Source organism: Protopterus annectens, chromosome 11.part0 (genome assembly GCF_019279795.1).
Source record: "Protopterus annectens isolate FY-2018-M chromosome 11.part0, PAN1.0, whole genome shotgun sequence".
Taxonomy (NCBI): domain Eukaryota; kingdom Metazoa; phylum Chordata; order Ceratodontiformes; family Protopteridae; genus Protopterus; species Protopterus annectens.
In genome coordinates, this window is record NC_056745.1 from 256,374,730 (window position 1) to 256,398,306 (window position 23,577).

General features: G+C 38.0%; 1 protein-coding gene across 2 annotated transcripts in view; it reads right to left on the reverse strand.

Moving 5' to 3' along the window:
• LOC122815309 (zinc-binding protein A33-like) overlaps nt 1–23,577 on the reverse strand; it is an 807,460-nt gene that overhangs the window by 75,271 nt on the left and 708,612 nt on the right. For both annotated transcript variants that reach the window (XM_044087693.1, XM_044087694.1), the window contains exons 4-5: nt 15,060–15,082; nt 14,827–14,951 (exon numbers count right to left, since the gene is read on the reverse strand). In XM_044087693.1, the coding sequence (XP_043943628.1) occupies nt 14,827–14,951; nt 15,060–15,082 (148 nt within the window). The remainder of the gene's footprint in view (nt 1–14,826; nt 14,952–15,059; nt 15,083–23,577) is intronic.

The following is a 23,577-nucleotide window of genomic DNA, read 5'->3' on the forward strand; positions in this document are numbered from 1 at the left end:
TGTATTGTCTGTAAACACCTTGAGAGGTCCTGAAAAGAAGAGAGGATGAAAAGCATGAAGAGCCAGCAGAAGAGCTTGCATCTCTTTGACATTGATGTGCTCTTTCTTTTGATGAGCTAACCAAACTCCCTGCCCCTTTAGTGAGTCAAAAACTACTCCCCACCCCACTTCTGAAGCTTCTGTGTAGAGCTCCTGAGAGGGAAGAGGGGGATGAAAATGGAGCCTGGATTTCCAGACAACTGCTGAATCCACCAATGAAAATCCTACTTTAGAAAAGGCAGAAAAGGAACTACAAAGTCAAGAGGATGAGCATGTTGAAGCCAAACTGGTTTCAGAAACCACCAAAACATTCTCATGTGGAGTTTGGCTACAGGAAGCATGGGGATGGTAGATGCCATGAACCAAGGGCTCTCATAAATTCCCTGGCTGTAATGGAGGCCAGGGGAAGAAGAGTTTAAAAGAAGGGAATAAGAGATAAGGCCTTGGGAGGAGGCAGGGATGCCAGCATAAGCAAAGTATGGATTGTGCACCCCAGAAAATTATGGTATTGAGTAGAATTAAAAAAAACTTCTTGAAGTTTGCTGTGAACCCCAAGCTTTGCAGAAGAAAAATGGCAAAGTGAAGGTTTTACAGCAGGCTCTCTGGAGAGAATACATGAAAAATAAGGTTGTCCAAGTAAGGAAATATTTGGATCCATTGGATCATGCCAAAAGCAATCATAGGAGTAAGGCATTTGCTAAATATCATTGGGGCAGTAGAAAGGCCAAAGGGCAAAGCAAAGAACTGAAAATGCCAGGAAGCAACAAAGAAATGTAAAAACTTCATGAAAAGGGATGGCTTGAAAGCTATGGAGATAAGCATTCTTGAGATCCAGTGATACCACATAAGCCTGAGGAAGCAGAAGAGGAAATAAAATCTGAAGGGATAACATTCAGAAGGAGGGCACCTTCAGAAAGGTGTTTAGATGAGAGAGGTCTAGAATTGCATACTAGAAACATCCTGGAGTAAACTCCCCTCCCCCTTTTGGACACAGGCACCTCTTGAATAGTACCCTGAGTCAAAAGGTTCTTAAGCATCTCTGGAAAGAAGGAGAGTTGCCCCTGAGGGGGATGAAGATACCCATAAAACTGGGAAGGAATTTCCAAACCATGAGATACTCATGGCAAATAATGGAGAGGTCCTAAGAATCCTGAGTAATCTGCAGCCAAACAGGAAGAGAGAGAGAAAGAGAAAGGCAAAGAGAAAAAGGAAAGTGGCTAGGAAGAAGAAGATAGACAGCATCTGGTTTATCTGGAAAAGGAGACTTCTTAGGCCCAGGAGTCCGAGTAGCCTTAACAGGAGGAGCCCACTTGCCACCCTTTTTACCCTTAGGAGAAGGGCAAGATTGCCTGTGAACAAAGTCATAATTATTGTGGTAGTTTATCTGAAATTTAGACACAGGAGAAACAAACACATGTTTAAGTTCATATACGACCTTGCCGTATCCTGAAAGGACTTAAACACAGCAGCAGCAGCTTCACCAAACAAGTGTTTATTATCAAGAGGGGCATCCATCAACTTGGCCTTAATAACATCAGGCAAAGGTTTAAGCTGAAGCCAGGAGTACCCCCTCGTCACTGATCCAACAGCAGCAGCCCTAGAAGAAGCATCCGCCTCATCATAACTACACTTGATGGAATGATGAGTCACCTGGGATGAAGTCCCTAACAGGAAAAGGGCAAAAGATTTACCTGCGGAGTCTGCAAGATCAGAAATAACCTGACAGGTCTGGGATAGGAGGGCCAACAAATAACTGGACATATGGGTTTGATAATTAACAGCCCTAAAAGCCAAGGTAGCAGAGGTATAAACCTCCTTGCCTAAACTTTTCATAGTCCTACTGTCTTTATCAGAGGGCAGTGACTTGGGAGAAGAAAGCAATTGACAGGACTTGTCAGAATCTTCAGACACCACTGAGTGGTCAGCAGAAAGACAAATGTACAAAAATGTACAGTCCTCAGGCACCTTATGCAATCTACCTGGTTTCTTGAGAGCAGAGGGCTGGGCTGGGAGTCTGGACCTTAGAAGCACTGGAACATGCATCCAACAAGGCAGTCAAAACAAGACACACAGCAGAAGGTTTAGGGGAATCCATCTGCAACAACTCATAATATCTTTTATGAAGCACAGAAATCCAAGCACAATCCCATTTAAAGAACTCCACCATCCTGGAGATCATGTCCCCAAAAGAAATCTCTTCCTAGGGACTATTAGGACTGGTATATTCCTCTTCCTCTGATCCATAGTTCAAAGGAGAGGGAATCTGAGAAGAGTAAGCAAGGGATTCCTCATTCAAATCCAGCTCCTCCTCAGAGGAATACTGTTCCCTGGCTCTTTTAAGAGGGGTAGAGGACCACAAGGGGGCTGGAACAGAAACTCTCTAAGGAGGTTTCAATCTCATCAAAGCACTAAACAAGCCTTAAGTGAAGCAGGAGTAATATGTTTAATCTTTTGCTTTTTCTGCAATGGGACATCTGCCTTATAACATTTGGAAGGCTCTGGCCCAGGACAGCATTATTACTATCTGTGGGACAGCCCTAGGACCCTCAGAGATAATCAGCCATGATTTCTCTGAACATCCAAAACAGACATCTGCAAACCCTCCTCGGTTGTGCTTAAAGTTGGATCCTATTGGCCTCCAACCCAGTTGCGGCAGAGAAATCTAATGATAAAGCCAGGTGAATCTTTGACCATTCACTCACCTTGGTAGAAATATCCGATGGAGGCTGAGCATCAAAAGATTCCGGCCTAGGCTTCTTGGCCTTCTTCTTCACTGATGGCTGTCCCTCAGAGTGGGAAATTCCCTCCATCGTGTCTTGTCCGAGAAGCTTAAGATGCTGGTTTTCAAGATAAAATGTCAAAGAAAAGTCACTATGCAGGGTTTTAGGTACAAAAGCCTGACAGATGGAACAGGATGCATAGTCTTGTGAGGCACCAAGGCAAAACTGACACTGTTCGTGGTGGCCTTTATGGGGAATCTGTCTCCCACACTGGCAATTACTCTTCTTGGATGACATGAAACCCCACCAGCAACAAAAAAGAAAGATAAGTAAAAAAAGAACAACAACAGAGAATTTACCTGCAATGGTTTGGTGAACCAGCAATGGAATGGGCATTCAGACTGATAAACAAAAGATGGCATTTGGACTGGTGGCAAAGACATTCTGAGGATGGTGCATCCTGACGTCACCTTTGTGCTCTATGCTTTGCAAGGAGCATACATATGATGTACAGCCTACATTAAAGCAACCTAAAGGCTTTGGTATAGTGGATGGATGTTGGGCCACCCTTGGCAGGGGATCCCAAATGTAATGAATACTGCAGTAGCGATATCAAAGGACATCTACTAGACATAAGAATTTAAACTTTGCCTGTGATTTAAAAAGAATAATTTTGAGGGCAGGTACATATCTCAGAGAATCCCCATTCCATGGAATAGGCTTCCCATCTATGTGAAGCAGAGCTCTTCCTTAACTCTATTCAAGATCAACTGGACTAGTGGGTAGAAAACTGGAAATTCACCCATGATCTGACATCTATGTCTCTGATGAACAGAGGCAGACATTAAATCATGCCCTAACATACACCCTTCCAAAACAGCTTCTAAGCCACAATAACCTCTGGGACACATTGGGTTGCATGGCTAGGCTTTGAAAGACCCCAGTGGTCATTAGCCTAGTATATACCTATGAACCTATGAAAATAAAGGCAGTGGACACTGGCCTCCTATCCCTGCAGTTCCTCCTCCTGTACTATACCCGAAGTTATTGTAATAAAAATGCTGCATCAAAAACAACATGCAATAAACCCATTCAATCACCAGAAGAATCAGTCCATTTTGCTGATAGCAAATTAAAATAAAGCCATTAGGAGTCCTTATCTGTCCACTCATTCTAGACAAAGAAAATGATATTGAATTACTTAGTAGTTTGACTTCCCCAGAAGTTACTAAAAACTTTATATCAATGCCTCAGGATGATCCTCTCTCTCTCTCAATAATTCCCATTTAACTAACAAAAACAGTGACTATTTAGTAAACCACAGCTTGGATTCTTTAGTTACTAAGTTTACAGCTTGCTGAGATGCTACAAATGCAGATACCTTTGGTGAAGTCCTGGTGCTGTCTGATTCTATGCTCAAGCCTGCATGATATAAATTAAGACATATTAACAGATTCAGTATAACAGTTTCTTCACTGCCAGGCATGAAATTAGTTGAACTCCCCCCCCCCCACACATGGTAAATATGATCCTGCAATGGAATATCAACTATAGTTCATTTATTAATCACTATGGAAACAATGATCTTAGTTATTCCCAGATGAAACACATAAAACTGATGTACTTAATATTGCATATATCATAGAAAAAGGAAATAAAACAGTAGTATTCTGGGAAATTACTCCATCACCAAAATGTAGTGACAACATGCATAGGAAAGCTTCCTATTTTACACCTGGTTAAGATGGCTATGAGTGTATACTCTGTGGGACATGTGACATACTGGGAAGATATCATTCATTACATATACTACAGACAATTTCCACATAGGTTCCACAGTGGTTCCTTCTTTGGAAGTAGCATTTCAATATATCTTAAAACGGTTTTAGATCATTCCCACTTACCCAAAGTAACTCAGCAAAAAAAATGATTAATATCACTACAGCAGTTTATTACTCTAATGCCTGTAGTATCTGTAACAAAGATCAGAAACTGGCATATATACTTCTTCAAGACAGAAATTCCAATACCAGTTATTACTGAAGCATGGAATTCTCAAAATCTTACTATTTCCCAGTTTCACCAAAGTTAAGCAATTAAGATCACGTAAAATGGAGGAGAGTGTTACTTTAAGTCTGTAACACTGTATCACTCAACACTATTTCTGTTAACACTAAAAAAAATGTTGATCTTATAAACACTCCCATGAGAGACAGTATTAGATTAATATGTACTTGTATAAAACCCTCCATTATTCACCTGAAAAATTGTACAACTCATAAATGTGTGACTTTGATATGTGTTTACAGCTTCCCCAGATGAACTGGAATTTTTATTCCTCCTACAGGAACATTGTGCGGGAACTTTTATACACAGTCTCTTTTCTTAATCTTATACAAATGATACAGAAATTTACTCAGGCAAATTTTCTTCTTGACTTATTATTAATACTATTGGCCATGTTACAAATGTAAGTGTTGGTCAGCCCATTAGATAACACAGACCATTGTTTGATAATGTTCAGTATTCAACTGGACTCAATCGATGCACCTAATCAGAAGAAAAAGTTCAACTTTAATAAATTGAATTATGGGAATCTCCGAGAAAAATTTAAAAGTAGAGAACAGGGAAAAGGAGGTTAATGTAGGATGTCACCAACTTGAAAAAATCTGACTAACTCAACTGAAATAACATTTTCTTTTACTAACTTTAAAGTTAAAACACAAAATTTTCATTTTTGGTGGGAACAAATTTATGTAAAATTTATAGGAAAAAGAAAGGATAGTTTAAAAATATAAAAAAAGGATTGAACAGCCTGAAACAAAATACAGTTAAACAAAATATCAACATAAATAAATAAATAAATAAAGGCAGAATTACAAAGAAAAAACTAATTTTGAGATCAAATTGGAAACTAACACAGTAAATAGGAACTCTTTATGTCAATTATTGTACCAAAGAAAGGGACTTGATATTAGCAATTTCTCTCAATAACAGACTTACTACTGATGCTAAAGGGATGTCTAATGCTTTTAATTCTTATTTCTCATAATCAGTGACTACAGTTACATATACTGTCCCTGTACATTCATCAATACCTACTGATTCAGCAGTCTGCCCTACGACATCTTATGAGTTACTGATCACCTCACTAAAAAGGGTACATTCTACCAAATCTACGGGTCCTGGGAATATTGCAGCATATCTCTGACAATAATTCCCATGGATATAAATGCACCATCGTAACAAAATATTTAACATAATTCTGATATGTTCTGTTATCACTGACTGCTGGAAAAAGTCTATAATTACAGCAGTTCAAAATAAGAGTAATGACTTGGAAATGTCTAATTATCATCCATTCAGAGTGATAGCTTTGAAATGTAAATGCCATGAGAAATGTTTACTGAATCTTTTGCTAGATCTTAAACATGCTGGAGTACACAATTTATACCAACATAGTTTTATTACAGGTAAGTTCACTTTAATGACTTAGTGGAATTTTAGGATGCAGTCAGACAAGCATTTTATTTATTTATTTTTTGTTTATTTATTTGACATTTCTTTACCAAGATAGTCTAAATGGGTCAACAGAACCTGTTTTCAAAGGAGGCCCGGGAGAAAAGCTCCAAATACAGACATATGTAACAATTTAAATGTGGGAATTGTATTTTACAGTAGCATCACATACGTTCAGATAAAGACTATAATATATTATAGTTTAACAATACATCTCTATAAATAAAATAATAGTGAGAAAGGAACTTAGTAGAAGTATAAGAAAATGGAATAGTAAAAAGTACAAGTAAAACAGTTCAGTCTAGGAGAAGAGGGTGCTGAGCATAGAAGTTGAACTAGCGGTGAGATTGACCTGGAGTAGTGCAGGTGCACATTCATGTGTTATTTAGATATTGTTTTAATGAAGTTTTGAAGACTGCTAGGCTGGGAATTGATCTAGTAGGTAGGGGGAGAGAATTTTATATTTTTGTGACAGAGTATGAGTAGAGACACTGCCCTGTTTTTTTTTTTGTTTGGTTTTGAGGGTTTAGTGGTTGTTAGCAGTTTTTTGTCTGGTTGGTTGGGTTTGACTAGGTTGCTTAGAGCTAGGCAGGTAGAGGGTTTGTAGATTAAGTTTTGCACAGTTAATAATTGGATATAGTGTAGTTGGTGGGGAAGTTCTACCCAGTTTAGCTCTTGTAGGGATCTACAGTGATGTGCACATTTTTTAGAGTTAGTGGCAAACTTTGCCACTTTGTTATAACAACTGTTCCAATTTGGATGTAATAGAAATTTGTAAGTTAGAAAGAATAGTGGCATCATAAAGTAGGGAGGAGAGCAGGAAAGTTTTAGCCAGAGTGACTTTAGCCGAAGTGCTTAGGAAGTCTTTATTTCTGTAGAGAAGTCCTAATTTCCCATGAATTTTCTTTATATTCTGCTGGATGTAGAGGTCAAATTTCAGTTAACTATCAATAATCTCTCTAAGCAATTTGGTGTGCTGTACTGTTTCAAAAATTATATTATCTGTTGAGTATATCGTAAATTGATCTATGTCAGAAATTGGATTTTTTGGTTGGAAGAGGACAAGTTTTTTTTTTTGTTAAGGAAAATTTGAGCATTTGTAAGGCACGTTTCTATGGCAGTAAAAGAGTTGGGTGTTGTAGAGTAGTTTGGTAAGTGTGCAAGAGGTGCAGAGAATAGTGGAATCATCTGCTTATTGCATGAGAGTTCCAGGTGATGAAGTATGTAGGTTGTTTGTAAATACATTAAATAGTACAGGGTCTAGAATGGAGCTGTGTGGGACTCCTGTATGGTTATAGAGAAAGAGGGAGAGGTCATTTGACCATTTTATGGCTTGTTTCCCCCAAAGTATCTCCTCTGCACCATCCATCTCACTTTTCAAGACATCACTAAGTCACACCTCTTGCAATCATGGCTCTGTCCCTGTATCACATAAAATCTTTTCTGCTCTCCTCCTAGCTTGCCACACCTCATCTCCTCACTGCTTACCTCAGCTATTCTGTACTACTCAAATGCTCCCTATCAGGATCTACTATCCTACAAACTATTTCTCACGCTATGATATATCTCCCGAATAGCATTATTTTCCAGATTCCATTCCTTCATTTTTATGCTTTGTACTACCAATAGGGAATTCAAAGTTTTGCTATCTATAAACCAAGCTTGATCAAATCAAACTAAGGTACGAAAAATCTCCTTGACTGTATATATGCCACTGTATAGACATTTTCTGTCATTTGTGGATTATGTGTTGTCATATAAAGACATGGAGCTCTGATTATATATATGCCTCTGTACAGTCATTTTTTTGTTATTTGTTGTATTTGTACTGTTATGTTATGGATCTTTTCTCCCCGAGCCTCCGCTGTAAATTGACCTTGTTCCAGTCGGACTTTTCCGGTAAACAAATGTAAAATAAAAATAAAAATAAAAAGTTTCCAATCATGTAAGTCACTTTGAAACCACTGCATTGTGGTATGGGAAAAGCCTAAGTTAGAGAGTGTAGATAGAAACAACTCTGATCCAAAACAATACCAAAACAGCAAAATCTTCAGAAGTCAGGAATCGAAAAACAGGAACCAAAGTCAAATCTAAAAGCAAATTCTTTATTCTCCAGCGCCTCAGTGTAACCACCTTTCAAGAGTATACATTCTCACTGAAAGAATGGATATATATATATACATACTCATAGCAATTAATTAAACAATTAAACAATTATGTTCAAAAAAGTTTTAAAGCAGACACCTCCAGTTTATTTCATTATTCAGTCCACAGGGTGTCATTGTATTGTATTTCAAAATAAAAATACTTTCCTTATATTGTAAGTTATATTTCAAAGCATTTTCATCATTACAAAGACATTTCACACTTTCTAAAACTGTTCCTGTTAAAAATTAAGCATCACTATTATGATAAACACGAAAATGTGTGGCAATAAATTTATTTTCCCTTTTATGTCTTATGTCTAATGTGCTCACCTAACCTAATACGAAACTCTCTTTTAGTTTCACCTATATAATATAATCCACAGGGACAGTGTAAAGCATACATAACTCCCTTGCTTCTACAGGTAAAACTATCTCTTACTGTGAACCTAATGTTGTTAATATAATTAAATGTTCTAACTATATTCCTACAAACACTGCATCTACTGCAACATCTTGTACCAAATTCACTTAGTGGTCTTGGTAAACAAAATTTTGGCATTACAAATTTACCATGTACCACCATATCTTTCAAATTTCTTCCCCTTTTATAGGAGAATAAAGGTTTTTGTGGCAAAATGTGCATCAACACCTTGTCTTTCACTAAAAATTCCAAAAATGTTCCACTACATCCTTTATGTCTCCACTTTTTACATTATATGTAGAGACAAAATAAATATCCTTACAAGTTTTATCACTGGTTGCCAGATGATATTTCTTATAATGGTGATATTCACCCTTATTACATTTATTCCTTACCATATTATTTTCCTTTTTTACCTTCATAAGGGCATTTTCTAAAATATTCACACTGTACCCTCTTTTCAAAAACATATTATATGGGATATCCCATTCCCTTTGTAAATTTTCTTGTGTGTTACATAATCTAGATACCCTTGCCAATTCCCCATAAGGGAGAGCTTCCAAAGTATGTACAGGATGGCAACTAGATGCATGAAGGTATTGATTACCATCTATAAACTTCCTATGTATATTTGATATAATTTTACAATGTTCTGTACCCTCCAAAACAAGATCCAAGAATATTACTTTGTTTCCCTTCTGTATTCCATCAAATTCTAACCCAAATGGGTTACCATGTAAGTCTGTCAAAAATTCATTAACTGAATCAAAACCACCATCACAAATAAAAATCAAATCATCTATGTAACGAAAATAAAATAACACATTACAGTTCATAAAATTTAACTCAAATAGAAATTTCCTTTCAAAAAAATTCATAAATAAATTGGCATACATGGGGGCAAAAGCTGCCCCCATTGCTGTACCTTGTTTCTGCCGATACAAAACATAATTGAAAATAAAATAATTATTCTTTAAACAGAAATCCAACAAATCTACTATGAAATCAACAGAAGGGTTGTCTTTTAAAGAAGATCTCACTGCATTGAGGCCATCATCATGTCTAATAGAAGTATATAGACTTTTAACATCCATAACCAACCAATACATTTTGTTGTTCCAAGAGATAGAGGATATTTTGTTTAAAAATTCCATACTATCTTTGATGTAAACTGGAGATTTAACTACATATGGTAAAAATATTCTATGTAAAATCAAACCAGTGTTATGTAGGAAATAGTTGCAGGCTGAAATAATGGGTCGACCTGGGGGGTTATGTAAGTTCTTATGTATTTTTGGTAAACAAAAGAATACAGCTAGGTCCTTTCTATCATTATCTAACCTATTCCTCACATCCTTCTCTGTAAAAAACCCCAGCCTGACTCCCCTGTCCAACATGTGTTTAAATTTTGTAACAGCCTTTTGATAATGAATCATATTGCTTCTTTCATATGTTGTTTCGTCCTGCAAATGATTCATACACATCTCAAAATATTGCACAACACTCATTATAACAATTTTGTTTCCCTTATCGGAAGGTTTAATAATAATATCCTTCCTGTCACATAATTCTTTTAAAGCACTCCATTCTTTATAAGTTAAGTTATATAAACTATTACATCTATTCAATTTCATATTTCTACATATATTCTCACATTCAAATTTAATCATGGAGCCATAATGAATAGCTCTCTGGTTAATAAAAGGCGGAATAAATTTGTTAGAAGAAGCTACATAAGACATATCTATTACATTGCCAACAATAGGAAATTGCACATCATCATTACTTATACATTCATCGCATGAATAAAAACTATCCTCAGATTCACATGAAGAAAAGCCTCCATGTGCAGAATTAGAACATCCTTGGTCCCTGCTAAAATGAACTTTCAAATGTATCTTCCTAAGAAATTTAAAAATATCTTGCTGTATCAAATATTCTTTAGGAAAAACAGTAGGTATAAACTTTAAACCTAAGCATAACACAGCAAACTGTTCATCAGACAAATCACAACCAGATAAATTTAGAATAATATTTTTATCATTAAAGTCATTACTGTTTAAATTTCTTGTTGTTATATTGTTGTCCATACCTCCGATTCTGACGAAAATTGTCAGGTTGATTGAATTTCTGAACAGAAACATCTTCTTGCTCATAACTTCTCAGGCGTTTCTGTCCCTGTTAAAATGTTCATTCCTGATGCTGCAAGCCTCCATTGTTAAACTCCTGTTGCATCCTATGTGGTTGTGCTGGTCTAGGTAATTCCGGAAATTCCATACTGGTGTCCGACCTAAACTTTTCCCCTGAAGAAGCAAAAGAAGAAGACAACAGTGCATCAGTGAATCTTACCCTCCTACGTTGTTTCCGCTTATGTTCTGTCCAATTAGGAGGGTAAGAAAATGCAGTCCTTGCTTCATATTCATTGATATCACGTATTAATTTTGTTTTCTTTTGTTTTACAAGTCCATTCTCTAGATTATTCAGTCTCTCATTAGTCTTCTCCATGAAAGACTTCATATTTTCTAGACTCACAGATGAACTAATACTATGTGAAAGGGAAACCAGCTCCTGTTTAAGAGACTGATGTTGAGCTGGTCCCTTTCCAACAGAATGTGAAGCCACTCTATTACACACTTGTGTGCTGCTATGAACCAGCATTCCTTAAATTTCTTATCAGCAGCACAATTCAAGTCAAATGGTGTACTAGGATTCTTCTTAATCTAAGACCTCTAGGTGTAATATTCAAGCTAATATATTTTTGCAAACCTAAAATGTTAAAGTGCACCCTTGTCTCTTTCTCAATCAACCTAACATATTTTTGATACAGTTCTCTGATTTCTGGAGACACACTTTGAAATTTATGTCCCACAGAAACAAAAGGGTCAAGCACTCTCTTATTTATTTATTGATCAAAAAATTGACAGTCTCTCACTTCAGGTTGACGTGCATCCACAGGAACATGTGCAGAAACATTTACAGCAGGTCTAGAACCTGAAAAAAACTGCTCAATAGTTCTCTGTTGAGCAGAATAAATCATAGAGCTTTCAGCCCCTACAGTACCTTGTTGCAAAGCTGTGTTCCCCGAAAACCCTGGGAATATCCAAATTAGGATCAGTCGACATCCCTGGATAATTGCACAAACTCCACTCCACACACCTTCAGATAGAAACAACTCTGATCCAAAACAATACCAAAACAGAAAAATCTTCAGAAGTCAGGAATCAAAAAACAGGAACCAAAGTCAAATCCAAAAGCAAATTCTTTATTCTCCAGCGCCTCGGTGTAACCACCTTTCAAGAGTATACATTCTCACTGAAAGAATGGATATATATACATACTCATAGCAATTAATTAAACAATTAATTAAACAATTATGTTCAAAAAAGTTTTAAAGCAGACACCTCCAGTTTATTTCATTATTCAGTCCACAGGGTATCATTGTATTGTATTTCAAAATAAAAATACTTTCCTTATATTGTAAGTTATATTTCAAAGCATTTTCATCATTACAAAGACATTTCACACTTTCTAAAACTGTTCCTGTTAAAAATGAAGCATCACTATTATGATAAACACTAAAATGTGTGGCAATAAATTTATTTTCCCTTTTATGTCTTATGTCTCTAATGTGCTCACCTAACCTAATACGAAACTCTCTTTTAGTTTCACCTATATAATATAATCCACAGGGACAGTGTAAAGCATACACAACTCCCTTGCTTCTACAGGTAAAACTATCTCTTACTGTGAACCTAATGTTGTTAATATAATTAAATGTTCTAACTATATTCCTACAAACACTGCATCTACTGCAACATCTTGTACCATAATTTATCAAAAGTCATTGTCAGATCTAAACATGCCACATCAACTCAAAACTCAGTTAAAACACCTTCCAAAATATTCATAAAAGAAAAATTGTTTCATTAGGAAACAGTTCTCTTTGTATAGCTCTGTTATATACAGCCTGCACAACCAATTTCATGCAGAAAATATCTGCGTACATTATGCATTTCTAACATTTTTAATAACTAATTAACAGACATGCAGACCAATAATTATTAAATGGGTCTTACATACTGGTACACAATATGCCTTTTTCTAGTTATCCACATTTTCTAGACATTTTTCAAAGATTTGGGGTGTTAGTGACTAGTATATTGATACAATGTTTCACAATTATCAGTCTTGGCACATGCACAGTGGTGCTTGAAGTTGATGGCTACATGGAATGCTGCATTTCAGAAAGAGTAGAAACTACTTAGTAAAGGTATTTGAAATAGTTAATTCAATGAGGTGCTGAGTGAAAATAAGGATAAAGGTGTTGCTGAATGAAGAAAAAACAGAATATATTGATTGTGTTTGTAGCAGAATATTTTGAGAGGGAATTAGTTTACGAGTAAGACTCAAGTCACCACAATGCTCAATGTTTGAAGGTCACATAAGGCGATTAAGTTTTAAAATTGAATCTGAGTGAGGTAACTAACAGCCTGAAGGCAAAGCAAACTGACCTACATAATTAGACAGGAATGTAGAAATAGCTCCTACTGAGGATGGTGGCATCTGCACAATCAATAGGCAGTGATGAAGTCAGTTATACAGCAAATGGAGGAGATGTAAGAAAAAAGAACTTGGAATGTTAAGACTTGATCAAATTATGTGGCAATTCACCAACTGGAAGATAATGCAGGAACATTTAATTAAAAACTGTACTGTGTTTTGGACAGTGAGTGGAGTGATGTGACTCCTTGCAATAGTGAAGTATGCATCACTGCTTAAGAGCAAGGTCATGTGTAGAGAATATTTGATTTTTTTTCCTAGCTGCTGTTTCCCAGCATGCCTACAAATAAAATATCCTCCCTAAATGAGCCCAGTTCATTCATTCCCTCATCCTATGTGTTTCTCAGTGAGGATGAGAGGAGGGCACAGGGGCTTCATACAGGTAGCAATAGTGATGTCTGTGCCACTTTCTGGCATCCTGGCAATGAGTGCATCTATACAGTGTCCTAAATCTGACTCTGCTGCTGACATGTTCACTTGCATCAGCTCAAGCCATCCTGTACTCTCAGTCACACACTTATGAGGGATAACATCACTGCCCCCATATAACAAAGCCCACATTTATCAGTCTTGCAGCAACTGGTATCATGCAAGTCTCTGCCTATATTAGAGTAGGTTTGCATGAATGGAACTCCTCCCCCAAGAATTAGCGAGGTAGCATAAATGATTCATGCTACCCTCTTCTGCTCAAATCTTAAAGGGATTGAGTTACTATAAAAACTCATATCTCTAGATCATGGTCAAAGCTTTACACTATGATGCCAAGCAGCCAGGAAGTTGTGGTAACCAAATGGAAAATGGAACAGTGTTTGTGAAGCAAGATTATTCAAAGTTGACTTTAAAAATGACATTCTCATTTTGTTGACAACTTTGATAAAGTCATTGGGGAAATAAATAATTGTCCTGGCAATTGATGCAGTTAAAATGGAGCAAAATGTCAAAGAGTTGACCGAAATGAGAGTCACTGATAGAATGAAAATAACAGAAGATGAGTAGCAGGGCTGTAGCTGGCTCAACTGGTACCCTGGGCAGTTCCCAAAATATTGCATCCTTAACCCAAGGCTGAGGACCAAAAAAAAAAAAAAAAACTTGGGGAATAAGAAAAAAATGCAGCAAAGAAAACAGACTAGCTACTCATTGCTGTTGCAGTCACTAACACATACAACAATTATTCCTCACTGCAAATATACAAAAGTCAGTCTTTAAGGAATACATATTCTACTTTCATGACAAACCTCAACATTATAAAAAGAAATGCATACAGAATATATAGCTTTTCAAATGGGAAATAATTCAAAAATAGTTTAATTGTAAATATTGGCAATTAGATAAAAACTAACACTTTAAGAACAATGATTATAACAGCTTACAAAAAAAAAAGTTTGTTGAAGTCTAATTGTGCAGAAATTATTTTACTTACTAGGGTTAAGGATGGACGTCATCTCCTTCCACACATCATACTGCAGGGGTCCTCTGTATACCCCTAGACTCAGATTGTGGACCACAACACTTTGGCTTTCACTTTCTGCCTGGTCTTTTGAAAATCTGTGGAATAATCCAGGAAGGAAAACAAAAGAACACATCTAAGGTGTGAATGATCAGGTTGGAATAATTAAGAATATTAAGAGCCTGATAAAATGCTTCTTTACATACCTTTCTAGGAATGTCTTGATTTCCTGTATTAGAAAAAGAAGAAAAAAGTAATATGAACTAAACATATATTGTAGGATATCGTGACATAACTGCTAGCAAAGCAAATGATATATCTTCCATTACATCACTGTTCTAGCTAACAGCACATCATTATCAGTAGACACTCTCTCTGCCCCGTACCTTCCTTTATATGTTTGTTATTAGCAAGCCAACATCATTTCCATGGTGACACGGGAGTCATAAGAGAATATCAACAATCTGTGTAGTTTCTTTGAGAAGAAAATGTGATCTATACATGCTGAAACATTTTATATGGATATTGAAGAGTCAAATGTAACCTTAACTTAGATAAAATGTTACTTCTGGGCAGGAATTCTGCTAACTAACTAGGCCTGCAGCAAATAATTATAGTGGATCACCAAATGCAAATGTCTGTGCATTAAGGTTCTAATTGTGAATAATTCTGTTGTTGTTATTTACTGGTTCTAAGTGATGGCTTGTTTTCAGCACTATGAATATATATAACACATTTTAAATGCCACTTAAATTAACAGCCATCTGGCCTTCTGCAAGGTTAACCACCACCACCACTTCACCATTATCTGGGTCTTGGTCCTGCAGATTCCTGGTTTCATGCTGATCAAAACACAGAAGTCATTACAATTTATTTATTGATTTACATATTTATTGATTGATTGATTGCCTTTTGTGTACCAGGATGGCCTGACTAGGCAGATGCCCGGGAACAACAGATCCATTACAAAGAATTTACAGAGAAAAAAGAATCAGTTTCAGAAGAAATGGGTTTCAGAATCATCTAATGTGTAATACAGTCAAGACAGAGGAAATACAATTTGGTTTCCGTAGAAGCGTTATACAGTAATAAACAGGTTACATTTGCATATGCAGCAATATACAAATTTCATTTACAAAGGAGTAATGGAAAGCAGTACACAGTTACAACTATAGATAGAATTTATTTACATTTACGGGATAAGGCAGGAGAGATGGAAAGGTAGGGGTTGGTGATAGGCCAGAAATCTGAGAGAGAGAGAGAGAGAGAGTCATTCAGGGTGTGAACAAGAACAGAGTCAGGAGAAATCTAGGTGCTGTTTTAGGTTGTGCTTAAAACTAAATGCATGGCAGTCATGTTTCAGTGGGACAGACAGGGAGTTTCCTGCATGGTGACATAGGATAGGTGTGTCTCCAACTGTATTATGGGATTTGAAAGTTATTAGTAGCCTGTGATTACCTGAGCAAAGGCAATGTGGTGGGGTGTAGTGCTTGATATCAGTTTGTAGGGAAGGGCATGTGTATTATTTTGCGGGCAAATGGAAGCTGAGTGAATGTAAGGTGATTTGGTAGTTCTGGCCAGCTGAGCTTCTGCAGTGTTAAGCAGTAGTGGGTATAGTAGGATGTTAAAGCTATCTCTAATTTATTTATAGGGTGGCCTGAATGTTGATTAATATGGTTGATACATAGAGAAGGGAGAGGAGAGGGTAGGATGATGCTAAGGATTTTCTTGTGTCTGTGAGGTAGGGTTTGTGTTTGCAGCGGAAGCCCGTTTTTTGATGAGTTTTCTTGACACCCTGAGTGATATGCAGGTAAAATTTTAGGTTATTGTCTATTATGATTCCTAGTAGTTTGGTATTTGTTAAAGTTCCTATGGTGGTGATTTTTGCTGAAGTAATATTAAAGCATGTACAGGTTGTTGAAAGAAATCTGGGTGTGAAAAACATCAGTTTTGTTTATTTGGCATTTAAGATTAGCTGATGCGCCTTTAGCCATGATTCTATGGAGATGAAGGAGTCTTGAGTCACTTACTGAAGTAGTGGAAGGGTTGAGGATGAGCAGATCATGGTGACATCATCAGAATGAAGTACTAAGGTGGCAGTTTAGCTGGCTTTGTGCAGCGTGTTTGCGGAAATATTGAGAAGTACAGGGCATAGAATTTACTCTTGTGATACACCAATGGAAAAAAGGGATGAAGAGGGGATAGGTCCTGATTTCATTTTATGGTCTGTTCTTTTTCAGAGAGATAGCTACAGAACCAACTAAGAGCTGAATGAGACAGTGATAGGGAAGATAATTCATTGATTAGAGTTTGCTGGGATACTGTGTCACATGCTTTTAACAGATCCAGGAAGAGGGAGGATATTAGACAAGCATTGTTTCTGTTGGTAGTCATCATTTCTGAGAAAATAAGCAGAGCTGCTGTGCCGTGTTGTGGTCAAAAGACACAATGGGTAGTGAAGAGTAGTTTGTTGTTTAGAAGACAGGATAGGAGTTGGAAGTGTGTGCATCTTTCTAAGATTTTGGACAGAGGGGACAGACTTGCAATAGGGCAGTAGCTGGACAGGTCTGTGGCTGATCCACCTTTGTATGGTGGTATAATATGAGATTTTTTTCAGATAGTGGGTACACAGTTTTATGTAAAAGCTCTGTTTATGAGTATTGAGATGGGGTATGCCAGGATATCGGCAGCTAGCTTAAGGAACTTGGGTGGGAGTTTGTCAGCAGCTGGTACACTGGTTTTCAGTTTTTTATGGTAATTTTTGATGGCCAATGTAGGTATTTGGAGGAAAGAAAAGAGAGGGGCATTTTCAGTATTGGTGGGGAAAGAGAGAAAGACATGGGAAGGTAGATTATGATCTAGTAGAGAGAGGACAGATTGAATGCAATGTGTGTTGAATTGGATGGCTATGGGGTATGTATTGCTTGTGGTAGCAGATGGAGTGGTGGTTTGACTGGGGTAGAGTAGGGTTTTTATGGTTGTCCAGAACTGCTTGAGATTGAGTGATGTTTGCTGTAAAGTGAGTAAAAAGAAATACAATTTTGTCTAGTTTGACTTGTTTAAATCAATTTCTAAGTTGTCTAAAATTTGCCACTTTTATTGTATTCTATCTTTATACCATGTCTTCCAGGCTTTGTCTCTAACTGGAGATGTTTGGTTTCTTTGTTGAGTCACAGAGCAGGGTTACTTTTGTTTTTTTTTTTTATCTTACGAGAGCTAACTCGTTTATTATGTTAAGGGATTTTTAATTGAAATGTGTTACAATATCTTGTTGTGGTAGTTTTTTAGAGTACTCCAGTTGTATTGAGAGAGGACATTTATAAAGGTGTCTTTGTTAAAAGAGGAGAGCCTATGCACTTGTTTTAATACTATATATTTGAGGGGGTGTGATTAGTTTGTCTTGTAATTAATGTGTAGAGATGGTCACTGATATTGTCTGGAAGACAGCCAAAAATGTTTACGTTTGAGGGTGAGGTGGTAAGGATCCAGTCTAGTAGTGAATGACTATTGCTGTGTTTAAGTCTAGTGGGTGAGGTGATTACTTGAGTGAACCTGAATAGGGTAATAAAGAGTGTAGGGGATTCAATGTTTACAAGTATATAATCTATCCCCAGGTTCAATAAATGATTTTTTCAGTGCAGGAACAGTGTAGTCGCTCCTACATGGAATATGGCCGCTGAGCGATCCAGTAAACTAGTGTTTTGATGTGCACAAGCCTGCCTACACTGTTTCTGCACAGAAACCAGTGCAGAATGCTGATTAGCTCATTTGCTGGTGAAAACCATGCAAATGAGATGAATTAGCAATTCAGCAAGCAGGCAGGTATCCATGCAAGAACAGTGTTAGTTGCAGAAATGTATTCGGCTACTAGCCAAATACATTTCTGTAAATAACAAAATGGAGGCATGACAGCTCCAAAAAAGCATGTATTATACACTTTAGGCATGCAGATGTCCAAAAATATGGCCACCGGCATGGAAAAGTGCTTCATGTTTATAAAAGCTAATGTTATTTTTTTTTGGTCGATCTCAGCCGTTTAAACATAGGACAGCAACGCACAAACAGGACTGTGCCAAAAATTAAAAAAAAATGTGAAAACTCACTTTTAAGAGAAATGTGTGCATTTTGCCATTATAGTCTGTGGCATGCAGAATAAAAACAATACCAGGGAACAGTTGTTGTCAAGAGGAAAGGATCTGCGGTAGTGCAGTAACTATGGACTAAGGCTGTGGTGTATGCAAATGAGGCGAAATTTACTGAATCACAAAAATCTTCTAAGTGCCAAACTGCACCTAACTGGGTATGTGCTATAGCATGATCATGTAACTAGGAGGAGCAACAGACATGAAAAGGGGGTGTCAGGCATGGTGCAAGCACACTGGAGCTCTATGGTGCACAGATAAGCTTAGCTAAGCACAGCTAAGCAAGGGTGTGTGTCTAAGGCTATATTGACTTATTTCATGAAATGAAGAGCATGTTCGTATCCAAGTAGGGCCATTTCTTCATGTTTATATTAGCTAAATGTGTATGCACTGCACACACCGAGTCTAAAACAAACACACAAACCCCCCCCCCCAGAAATAGCAGGACTGTTTACAGTTGGGTACCAGGTTTGCATGATGTACTCGGGGCTTAAAGGGGAGAAAATGGGAAGAAAAAAAAAGGAAACTAGCATAATAAAAACAATCAAGAAAAAAATTACATAGCTAGCAGGTGGAATGCATCATAGTCAGACAATTATACAGGCAGCATCTGCAGCACAACAGTATAAACTATGGAAACACCTTACAGTCTGTTTTTTCCCACAAACTCTGCACCATTGATGTACACATGTGGGGGAATTTTAACTGGAAAAATGTTAGGGCTGCCATTCCTTTGATCCATCAGTACATGCTAGAGGCGGAGGGTGGAGAGGAGGATAATGCTGACAACCGCCACAGACCAAGGAGGAGGAGAAGAGTGTTTATCCCCAGGGTAACCTACCAGGGGCTGCATGATCTAGCGATAGTAGAGTGCTACAGGCTGGACAGAGACATACTTCAGCAAATCACCAAGCTGTGACAACCTCACCTCAGACCAAGAGCCAACAGAGGGGAACCCATCCCAGTGGATACTAAGGTATGTGTAGCCTTTAGAATTCTAGCTACAGGTACTTTCCAAAGACCTTCTGGGGACATCATGGGGGTCTCACAGGCATCTGCATGCAGGGTACTCCACTAGTTCCCGGATGCCATGCTACCACATGCCAGTGAGCACATTTACTTCCCCAACACCCGTGAGGAGAGGACCAGCAATATGCGTCTCTTCCACCATGTAGCAGAATACCTGGAGGTACTGGGTGTCATAGACTGCATGCACATCCACATCAAACCACCACTCAGTGAACAGGGTAGGGTCTACATCAACCACAAGGGATTCCCCTCCATCAACTGCTAGGTTATGTGCAATTCCCAGGGCATTATCATGAATGTGTGTGCTGGCAGCCCTGGACGCTAACACGACTACCACATCTGGCATTCGACACAGCTGTACCAGGCATTTGCCAGTGGGGGCATCCCGTATGGCCATCTAATGGGGGATGCTGGCTATGCACTGGAGTCGTGGATGATGACACCCATCAGAAATGCACACACACCCACACAAGTATGCCATAATGAGGCATATGTAAAAAATGGGATAATTAAAGAGCATGTGTTTGGGATGTTCAAGTCATGGTTCCACTGCCTTAACATATCTGGTGGAGCCTTGCAGTACTCTCCAGCCACATGTGCACACATGTTCATAGTATGTGGCATGCTACACAATATGATCCTGCGGAAACAGCTACAGCAGGAACAGCACAGGGAAGTGCCATATAACCCACCACCATTGCCAAGGTCCTCCCAGACACAGAGGGACTCAGAGGAGGAGGCCCCTGAACCTGCTCCTGTAGGCAGACAGAGGAGTGCCCAGTATGCTCAGGCCTTGGCAAAGAGGCAACGCATAGCGCACACACTGACACTGTAGGGACCCCAGAGAGTGACACCTCTCTCTGACTTGCACACACAGTAAAATGGATGGCACACACATCACATTACCTGTAACTTATTAACTTATTAACTGTAACTATAGGCGGTGTACTGTGTGCCTCCAACATGGGCAGCCCTCAAGCACCGTCCTCACAACTGCTGCAGGAACAAGGTAAGTCAGTCTTCTTAACAATAAATGAATGGATTAGTATGTTTTGCTAGCATATCTATGTTATGCTGCATGTATGCAAGGGAATTGGGTGGCTTACTGGGATAGCAGCACACAACTGACAGCTATGTGGGACACCAGGAAATGTCTTCCCACAAGTGGCCTCCACACGCTATGCAGTAGTACCCAAGGTGGCAAATCCCAGTGCAGTATATGTGTGGGGACAACTAACTGGGGGGGTCATAAGTTGCAGTCATGGATGTCAGTGTGGGGTCCCATACCCACCCCTCACACCCACACAGCAAGTCAGCTGTAGAAAACCAGAGAGAAATGTCTGGTAAAGGCACACAAATGGTGGCAATGTTGAATTACCCCCCTACAGACTCACACAGTGATAGCACAGCCGGACCCGCAGTTGCAGTAAGGCTATGAAGCGTAAAACGTCTGAAACTCAAATGTATGCCATTACAATCTGACCTGTGCTCTTTACTTATATGCCTCTAGTCCCCAAGACAGGGCACAATAGTATGGTAAATGGAACCAAAATGTAAAGCAAATATTAGCACAGTCTGTGCAAATGAGTACAGTTGACAGGTGTGCCCCCCTATATACCCACACAAATGCAGTAACATGTATGTTTGCAGGGAAACAGCAGCATAGCACACATTGGCAGGGCTGTACCAATACACATGAAAACATGTTGCCTGTCCACAATATGCAGGGGTCACTGAGCTATGTGTATATATAGCTAATACTGTCAGGATCTGGCCAGCACATTCTCCTGGCAGCCGTCTCGTAGTGCCCTAGGTACAGTGCTGTCTTTGACAGGGCCATGTGCAGGTAATCACACTGCCAACTGTTATGCATGTGAGTGACACCCACTGCTCTGTCACTGACATACCTGGAAGTCACAGTGCTATGTGGAATATACTACACATATAATGGACATCTTGAAGGATGTGTAGCTGAGGTGCCAAGGCTTTTGTGAATATAAGTGCTTTTTGGTAATGTTGCCAGTGGTTATTCTCAATAATCCTTTTTTCTTATGTTTGCTTTTACATAAAATTGACATGCCTGCACAGTAGAATACACTCTGTACCTACACTCATAACTCCCAACCTCTGACAGCAAGATGTCGGGACAAGGGCAGAAATAAAAGTGGAACAAAGGTACAATGATAGGCATGTGTTGTAAATAAATACTGAGAAAGTTGATAGGGTGAGAGATTTGCAGTAGTGAGAATTGTCTGAAGGTTATGTAGTCTGAAAAAGTAATGTCTATCATTGTTTTGTAACATCACTCTTCAATTATATGTAACTAACTTGCCATAAAAACACAGGTTTACATAAACAGGATGAAACCTCTAGCCAAACACCTGGACAGCCTGCCAAAAATGTACAGATGAGAGGTATGTCCACACAAGGATATGACATCTCAGGTTAGAAAGATACCACACAAGCAGGAGATCCCCAGCCAGTATATCACCAGGTTAGTAAAACCAAAAACAGCAAGCAGCACTGTAAGCAGAGTCGTAGGACCGATAACTTTCCAATAAACGCAATTTAATAATGAAATACAATACACTAACACAATAAACTGAGCGCTTTCGGTAGGATCAGTGTCCTACATTCTTCAGATACCATACAGGTCAATTAACAGGGTTTTTATATCATCATTAGAAAGCCACAATTAAACAATTAACCAAATGCCAGAATAACTCAACTTGTCCTTAAAGGTACAGTGGATATCTTGGTGCTATGCAATATCATATGTAAACCAATATAAGCACACTTTTCTCAAATTTGATAAATAAAAAATGCTGCATATTCTTGCCTAAAAAGTCAAACATAAAATCTATTAAATACAATTAATATAACTGGGTAAATATAATATAAATTTAGTATGGATGTCCAATGTTTTTCAAAAAGATGAATAAAGAAATAAATAAATTTAAATCTGTATGCAGTATGTATAAAATACTGTATAATATATTATAATATGTTATAAAATGTATCTAAAACCTATAAATAAGTATGTTAAAAATCTTCACATATAAGAACACATACCAGGGATGACCAAAAATTAGTACTCTAAACATTTTACCCATTATTGACACACATTACCAGCTTAAACTTACAATTGAATTCCATATACAAATCATAGACCTGACAACCCATAAGTAGTATAATAAAGAGGTCATGGTATTCAGCTAAAATCATCTTTTCAAAGCTAACCATTTCAAAATGCTTTTAATAGATATATATTCATTAAGACCATGGTATATGTGGGCTTCAGTTCTAATCTGCCATATAATTTCATCAATCTCTAAATTTAACTGCCACGGACCCCCTCTCACTTCTCAATAATGCTTTTTTCTTATGTTTGCTTTTACATATAATGGACATGCCTGCACAGTAGAATACACTCTGTACCTAGACCCATAACTCCCAACCTCTGACAGCAAGATGTCGGGACAAGGGCAGAAATAAAAGTGGAAGAAAGGTACGATAGGCATGTGTTGTAAATAAATACTGAGAAAGTTGATAG